Here is an 8,762-nt window from a genome sequence, read left to right as displayed (position 1 = left end):
ATTGAATACCTCTCCCAACCCATGTAGGCTTTTTTTTTTGACCCAACAGCTGTAAATCTGTATTTCTTGACATAAAAAGGTTTTAAGTTGTTTACTGAAAGTAAATTTCAAACAAGTTTTATTTTAATGCCATCCAAAAATAATGATTGACATACATTTATAATCGTAGAATGGTCTTTGTTTTACTTTGGAAAGGTCTTGGAAGTATTTACTCCGAACCTGTTTTACAGATATTAAAACTATAACAGTTTTTGAAAAAAAGAAAGCGAGCCTGTGCTATTTCAGGCATCGAATTGGACTAGGCCCGGGAAAAGTAACCGGTGCTTTTGTCGCAGGAGCCCTGGGCCCACCAACCGGAGAAACCTTCGGGGCGAGCGGGGTCTTCCGAGGGGACTGTTCTACTCCCTCCTCGCAACGAGCGGAGGCCCACGGGGACGGCCGGGGAGGGCCGGGGGGGGGCCGGGGAGGGCCGGGGAGGGCCCGGGCGCCCCGGCCCCCCGCCTCCTCACCGTGCCGGCCGCCTTCCACGCGCCAGTCCCTTTTCCCACGACCCGCACCGACAGAATTTCGAGTCCGGGGAAGAGGGCTGGAGGCCGCGGGGCTCCGGGAGGCCGCCGCGGGGGGGCGGGGGCGGGCAGCGTCCTTGCCGCGGGGGGACACGTGTGCCCCGCGTGATGCTGCCCAGGCCCGGGGCCACCCACGCCGGGAGCCGGGAGCCGGGAGCCGGGAGCCGGGAGCCGCGCCGCCCGCCGCCCGCCGCCATGCGGTTCCGCTTCGGGGTGGTGGTGCCGCCCGCGGGCGCCGGGGCCGCGCCGGAGCTGCTGGTCGTGGGGTCGCGGCCCGAGCTGGGGCGCTGGGAGCCGCGCGGGGCCGTGCGCCTGAGGCCGGCGGGCTCGGCGGCGGGCGGCGGGGCGCGGGCGCTGCAGGAGCCCGGCCTGGGCTCGGGAGGTGGAGGCCCTCGTGGCTCGCCGTAGGTGGAGCTGCGCCCGGGGAGGCGGCGGCGCGCGGGCGGAGCCGGGCCCGAGTGGACTACCTTCTGGTACAAGTTCCTGAAGCGCGAGCCGGGAGTGAAGCGCTCTCCTGGGAGGGATAGGTACGGGGGCGGCCGCTCACCCCGCCGAAGCCAGGCCTCGGCCTCACGGCCTCGCCCCCGCCCCCGCTCCCCCGGGCTGCCGGCCGCACGGGCCCGCGGCTCCCGGCGCCGCGCTCGGCCGCCACGCTTCGCCTTGGTCCCCGCTGCGCCCCCCGCCCCCCGCACCCCCGGCGCGCCCTCCCCGGGCGCCCTCCCCCACCCCTCCCCGCCCACCGCCCACCCTTCTTTCCCCGGCGACCCCGTCCCCCCCGCGTCCCCAGCCCCTTCCCCCCCGCCCCCGTGCCCCTCCACCGCCCCTCCACCCTCCACCGTGGCGCCCCTACCCCGCGCGCGCCCTCCCCGGCGCCCGCCCCCTCCCCGCCCGCCCCCTCCCCCCCGCCCCCTCCCCGCGCCCCTTCCCCCGCCCCTCCCCCCGCCCCTTCCCCCGCCCCGCCCCGCCCGCCCCCGCGGGCGCTGAGGAATCCCCCGCCCGCGAAGCCCGCCTCTTGGCTGGTGCCGCTGCTACTTCCTGCATGGTAGTTAGTCCTTTTTCTTAGATTGGGGAGTGAACGAAATGCAAAGACATTGAGTGTATCTCTTTTTGGGTTTTTAAAAAAATGTATTGGGATATACTCTGATTTCCTAAGATTAAAAAAGCCTATATAAGCTAGTTGTAAAAAAAAAATAAAATCAAATTTCAAGGTAAAAACTTGTTTCCTCCACACACCTTAAGCCCACTTGGTGCCGCCCAGTACGTGTACGTCTGTCCACCTACCTATCCCGCATCCATCTCACACACAGATTATATATTAGTCCGTATCTTGCCTTTTCTTGCTTAACGGTATGTTGTGGATACCTTTTAGTGTCACTTTGTATAGATGTATTTCATTTTTTAAATGGCAACAAAATATATTTTTAAGAATTTTTATTATTTATTTATTCATTCATGAGTGACACACAGAGGGAGGCAGAGACACGGGCAGAGGGAGAAGCAGGCCCCATGCAGGGGCCCGACGTGGGACTCAACCCCGGGTCCCCAGGATCAGGCCCTGGGCTGAAGGCGGTGCAAAACCGCTAGAGCCTCACGGGCTGCGCAATGGCAACAAAATATTGTGCATCTAAGTACACTTTTAAGTGGTTTTCGTTTCCCTGTTAAAAACAATAATTAGCTTAATTGAAAGTCCGTGTATAGAGTTACCTTTGAGTATTTGGCAGTGTTGCTGTAGGGTAGAGTCTGAGAAGAGAAAAATGTTAGGTCAGAGTATGGCCTTATTTTACATTTCAATAAGGACTGCCAAATTATACCTTGAAAGGTTTATACCAGTGTAGGCTCGCGTCTGCCATATGTGAACTTAGCTCTTTAAATGTGGTGTGCAAAGTAGAGGATTGGAATTGTGTGACTCCGTAGTTGTCTAAAGCTGATTAAATGAATGTCTCTGTAGAAGTTTATATGACAAAAATGGGCCATTTAATCCATAATGATGTGGAAACCATCAGTAAAGAACATGAGTTTTGTTTTGTTTTGTTTTGTTTTTTAAAGACTTTCTGACTTATTCATGAGAGACACAGAGACATAAGCAGAGGGAGAAGCAGGCTCCCTGTGGGAAGCCTGATGCCGAACTCCATCCCATGACTCTGCCATCAGCACCTGAGCTGAAGGCAGATGCTCAACCACTGAGCCACCCAGGTGCCCCAAGAGTCTGAGTATTTTATAATGCATTTATATATTATCCTTGTCCCACTGGGTTTTAGGGCCAGGTGGCATTCATTGTCATTTTGTATTACTATGCCAGAAAGGGAAGGTATCCTCGCCAGTTTATGCCCTTCTTTACAGGACACTACTTTTATTGATAATATTATATAATTTTTCACAATAAAATATCTGATAATTTTAATAAAAGTTAAGGACTTCCCCTTCCCTAGACCTCTCCTTTTCTATTTTTAGCTTTTCTGATATTCCTTCCAAAGTTCTAAGTAATTTGCCTATCTTGCTATTAATGTATCAAGTTTAACTTTTCTGTTCTTAGATTTCTGAGTTACTATATAAATTATAAATAACATTTTAAAATTAAAATTAGACATATCTATTGACAGCAGCTATTTATGCATAAATTTAACCATCATACTTCCAGTGAAATATGAGGAAATTAAGTTCACCACCTCTTCGTCCCTGCTGATTTTTCTAGTTTTTATTTTATATAAAAACTATATATGTATATAATTGTTGACTTGCTATTATATAGAAAATTCTGTTACAGTGATTCAATTATGTAGAAAGTCCTATTTAAGAGGATAAGGAAAAATATCTTACCTACACATTCTTCTCCCTGTCCTTCCTTTGGCTAATTACTTTCTCTACATTGGTAAGTTTAATATAACTTATATTTTGTTTTATAATTGTGGCTATCCTTTCTTGTTTTAAATTGACAGGTTGATTCTAAGAATGGTAAATTAACAAAGAGCATCATGAGAAGCATCCTAGTCAGTGTTTAGAGCAAGGATTCTGGAACAGGATGCCTGAGGTCACCAACCCATGTATAACCTTGGGCAGGTTACTTCACCTTTCTGTGCTGTTGCTGAAAGAACTAAGCTGGCTAATAAGTCTAAAGGAATTAGAATGGGACTTATATTAAGTGTTAAATAAGTGTTAGTCGTCGTTATATTTACTGTTACAATTAGGAAATAATTATTGCAGAACCAATTAGTGCAATTAGACTCCTAAAAAAGGAAAGGTAATTCTGTGATGTGGAACCTGTGCTACCAAGAGGAAAAATTCTTTTTCTCTTCACCATAAACCATGATCAGATTTTACTTAAAATGATACCAGGGTTTGTTTTACTTCATATTTAGCTGGTAATGTTCTTCTACAACTTGTTTAAAAATTTCTCCTTAAGGGCCAGCCTGGGTGGCTCAGCAGGTTTAGTGCTGCCTGCAGTCCAGGGTTTGATCCTGGAGACCTGGGATCGAGTCCCACATCGGGCTCCCTGCATGGATGGAGCCTGCTTCTCCCTCTGCCTGTGTGTCTGCCTCTCTCTCTGTGTCGCTCATGAATAAATAAGTAAAATCTCTTAAAAAAATTCTCCTTAATTTTTTTTATCTTTTATTTTTATTTTACCAGAAGCAACACATTGATCATCAAAATTTCCTAGTTTGATTGTGGTATTTGATGAATGCAAATTTCTCATTTTTTGAGAAATTTTTGCCTTGAAAAATTGGGATTCTTGTTCTCATTTTCACTGATGTATAGCTTTCAGAGAACAGCTATCTGGGACTTTTTTTTTGTTTTTTTTTTAATTGAATACCTGTGTTAGTTACATTGTTTTGGATTTCATGTCTTCCTCTTTCTTAAATATCTCACTCATTTTGTTGGATTGTATCCTAAAATAATTTAGAAGAAACAGTAAATGGGAGATAAAATATCCATGCTCTTAAATGCCTGAAAATGTCTTTATTTTGCCCTCACACTTGACTGAACATTTGGTAGACTATTCTAGTCTCAAATTAATTTTCCCTTTGAAGGCTTTGCTTCAGTACCTTGTAGTACCCAATGAAATGTATAATTATGATGTCAAACTAAGCCCATTCCTTTATATGCAATGTTTTTTTTCTTCCCCTTTTGAGGCTTTACAATCTTTCCTTAAATTAGTTTACCAGGATGTATCTGAGTTCTCTTTTGTTTATATCATTTGACAATGGGCTGGCTCTTTCCATTTCAGGAATTGTGTCTTTCAACTCAGAGAGATTTTTAATTATTTCATTTCCTCCCCTATTTTCTCTGTTCTTTCCTCTGAAATGTCTGTTAGCCAAGTAATGTACCTTCTGCATACATGTGAGTATCTTTTAAGTTTTGTCTTATATTTTCCATGATTTGTGTTTGGATGCATTTTCTGGACAGTGTTTCCCAGATCACTGTATGGTTTTTAATACTAGCTATTCCATTACCTAGTCATTACACTGGATTTTTTTTTTTATTTTTGGCAATCATATTTTTAGTCTTTGCATTTTCCTGTTGTTCTTTGATTTGTTTGTTTGTTTGTTTTTCAGAGTTGCTTGTTTTTCCTGTATGGATACAATTAATGTCTGAATCTTTCCAATGACATTAAAAGTTGATTCTGTCTTGCATTAACTTTTTTTTTCCTTTATGGGCATTTGTTTTTTTTATACTATAGGTTTTCCCTCAAATATTGGACAATCTTTGGATGACCATTCATTTTTATGAATAAAGAATATATTGATTAGCATAGGTAGTTGGACTAGTTTCTTATTTCAGTTGCTTATGTTTACCCCAAATCCCCTCTAAATGGGAGGACATGCATGGGATACTGTGTAATTTGGCAGATTTTGCAGAGAGGTTTCCCTCCGTAGGGTATGAGGCTGGGGAGCCAGCAGGCTCTAGGTGCTTACCATTAGCAAAGTAAAACCAGAAAAACAAGCAAATGAAATCTTACTATGGGGAAAAATATTTAGCATATTTTATTCCTAAATGGAGTTACCTTTTCTTTCTCTTCTTTTTTACTTTCACCTCTACTGGGTGGGTCCATATATCTCAAGATCTGTTTCACCTAGATCTCTAGCCTGTACCCCACTGGGGCCCTTTCCAGAAAGACCTTTCCCTCTTATGTTTAGAGCATACTGAATTCATGTTGAGGATAGGGTGGGCTGGAAGGAGGTGTGTGGGAAACCTTTCCTTACAGTCTTCTCCAGGCATTTGTGTATTTGTTAGGTCTCTTCTTACCTGTTTTTTTTTTTTTTTTAAATTTTAAATTTTTATTTTTTATTTATTCATGAGAGACACAGAGCGAGGCAGAGACATAGACAGAGGGAGAAGCAGGCTCCCTACGGAGAACCCTATAAAGGACTCTGTCCTGGGATCCCAGGACCATGACCTGAGTCTGAGGACAGATGCTAAACCACTGAGCACCCAGGCATCCCACCTGTTGCTGTTTTTTAGAAGTCTTTTCTAACTCTTCCCTCAGTCTTTCTCATAATGCCTCTTCTTTCCCTCATACCTCATCTCACAGTTTAAAATTACATTAGTTATATTAACCTAGACTCTGATCACAAGTAATGGAAACAGAGTATAAACCAGCCTAAAAAATTATTAACTCATATAACCAAACTAAAAGAAGCATAGAGTTTAACCTCTCTCTTCCTCACTCACTCTCCAGCTGTCTCTCTTCCCCTTGGGTTTGCTTTACTCCAGTCAAGCAAATGCTTGACTTCATTCCCTCATGTGGACTCTTACCAAGCTAGACTTCCCAACAAGGAGCTCCAGGCTTACATATTCAAAGCCAGAGAAGAAAATATATTCTTCCCTCACAGCTCTAGTTAGAAAAATGTGTGGGGAAAACCTGGAGTTTACCTTCCTTGAACTAATCATTCTTGCCAGGAAGGTGGGAGCACAATGAGCATGTCCAACAGCAAACACTTCTTGGAGCAGAGGAGAAACACTTCTCTCCACAAAATGTGTACTGTTTCAGGGGCAGTTTAGAATGCAGAGGGCTGTAAGTTAACAGAAAAACACAACAAACAGTTGCTTAAACAAATTTAATGTTTCTGCTATTTAATGTACATAGATAGATGGTGGTAATAATACTCCACAGCTCATGGATGTCAGGAGAGGTATCATTGCATCTTCTTGGCTTTTTCCTCAAGACAACAGCTGCCACTCTAGTCATCACATCTGCATTCAGTGGAATATGGGGAGCAGAGAGAAGAGTAGAAAAGTCAACCATGGGTATCCCTTTTATCTGGAAAGCGGTAACCTCAGCAGATTACTCTCCTCCCCACAACACACATAATTCTTTTCAGTTGGTAATTGTGAATAAAGCTGCTATAAAACATTGATGTGCAAGTTATTATGTAAACCTAAAGTTTTCAAATCAGTTCGGTAAATACCTAAGAATGGGTTTACTGGATCATATGAAATTGTGTTTAGCTTTGTAAGAAACTGCCAAACCGGGATCCCTGGGTGGTGCAGCGGTTTAGCGCCTGCCTTTGGCCCAGGGCGCGATCCTGGAGACCCGGGATCGAATCCCACATCGGGCTCCCAGTGCATGGAGCCTGCTTCTCTCTCTGCCTCTCTCTCTCTCTCTGTGTGACTATCATAAATAAATAAAAAATAAAAAAAAAAGTCTGTTTCTTATAAAAAAAAAAAGAAAAGAAACTGCCAAACCATCTTCCAGAATGGCCATAGCATTTTTCATTCCCACCAGCAAGGAATGAGAGTGCCTATTGCTACACATTCTCATCAGTGCTTGATTTTGTTCATTTTTTTGAGTTTTAACTATTCTTATAGTCGTGCAGTGGTATCTGATTTTTTAAATTTACAGTTCCCTAATAATACATGATGTTGAGCATCTTTTTACATGTTTATTTGCCATCCGAATATCTTTTTTAGTTGGGTGTCTGCTCAGATTTTTTCTCCACTTTTTAGTTTGGTTGTTTGCTTTGAAGAGTTCTTTGATTTTGAAGAGTTCTTTGAATATTTGGGTAGAACTTCTAAAGAGATATGTGATTTGCAAGTATTTTCTCACTATGAGTTGTCTTTCATCTCTTAACAGTGTTATTTACAATGTAAAACTTTTAATGCAGTCCAACTTACCATTTTTTTCTTTTGTGGATTATGCTTTTTGTTTTGAAAAAACTCATTTCTAAATCCAAGGTCATCTAGATTTTCTCCTGTGCTATCTTCTAGAAGCTTTTTATACTCTTGCATGTTACATTTTGTGTTAACTTTTATTTATTTATGTGTCTAAGTTCTTTTTTTCATATGCTCATCCAATGTTCCAGCACCATTTGTTGAAAATTCTTTCCTTCCTTTTTTTCATGTGCCTTTATTAAAATTCATTTGACGATATTTGCACTGATCTGTGCCCATTCTTTCACTCATGTCACACTGTGTTGATTACTATAGCTTTGTGTTAACTTGAAATATTAGTAGTATGAATCTTCCATCTTTGTTTTCTTCAGTATAGTGTTGTCTCTTTTTGGTGTTTTGCCTTTTCATTTACATTTTAGAATCAATTTGTTGATATTATGAAATAGCTTGCTGTGATTTGATTGGGATTGTATTGAATCTATCAAGTTCAGAAAAATTGACATCTTAACAATATCAAGTTTTTCAGTTTATGAACCTGGAATACATCTCCATTTAATTAGGTCTTCTTTGATTTCTTTCATTAGTATTTTATAGTTCTCCACATACAGATCTGTACATGTTTTGTTAGATTTTTACATTTTGGGGGGTATGTGTGCTATTTTAAGTGGCATATTTAAAAACTTTTTAATTTTAAATTTCAGTAGTTTATTGCTGATATATAAGAAAGATTCACTTTCATATCTATTGATGTTTGGATGCTGGACATTTAGCTTTTCATTATTTTAGAGTTTGGAATTTCTTTTCTGGTAGTTATTTGAGGATTAGTTTGTTACTTTTGAAGATTATCTTGAAGGTTCAAAAGGCAAATCTGTAATAGTTTTTAGTGTAGGGCTAATTTAGCCCTACTACTAGGCAGTGGACCTCCTATGTTCTCTTTTGAATGCCTCAGTGTATTAAATAAGATTTCCTCACTCTGATGGAAATGCAAATGTTTCCTGGTTTTGTGTGAGCTCTGCAAGTTGTTTGGCATTCAGTATTCAGAAATGTATTCTATTTGTTTTTTTTCTGTGGCTTGCCATTTGTTCTTTG

General features: G+C 42.5%; 1 protein-coding gene across 1 annotated transcript in view; it reads left to right on the top strand.

Moving 5' to 3' along the window:
* The first annotated feature begins 761 nt into the window (after positions 1 to 761).
* Positions 762 to 8,762, top strand: part of EPM2A (EPM2A glucan phosphatase, laforin) — a 97,088-nt gene continuing 89,087 nt past the window's right edge. The window contains 1 exon segment of the mRNA XM_038526264.1: positions 762 to 1,067. Within this exon segment, the coding sequence (XP_038382192.1) occupies positions 762 to 1,067 (306 nt within the window).

The sequence above is a fragment of the Canis lupus genome, chromosome 1 (genome assembly GCF_011100685.1).
Source record: "Canis lupus familiaris isolate Mischka breed German Shepherd chromosome 1, alternate assembly UU_Cfam_GSD_1.0, whole genome shotgun sequence".
In the NCBI taxonomy this organism is placed as follows: domain Eukaryota; kingdom Metazoa; phylum Chordata; class Mammalia; order Carnivora; family Canidae; genus Canis; species Canis lupus.
The sequence above is the reverse complement of the archived record's forward strand: the minus strand, read 5'-3'. Positions and strand labels throughout refer to the sequence as shown.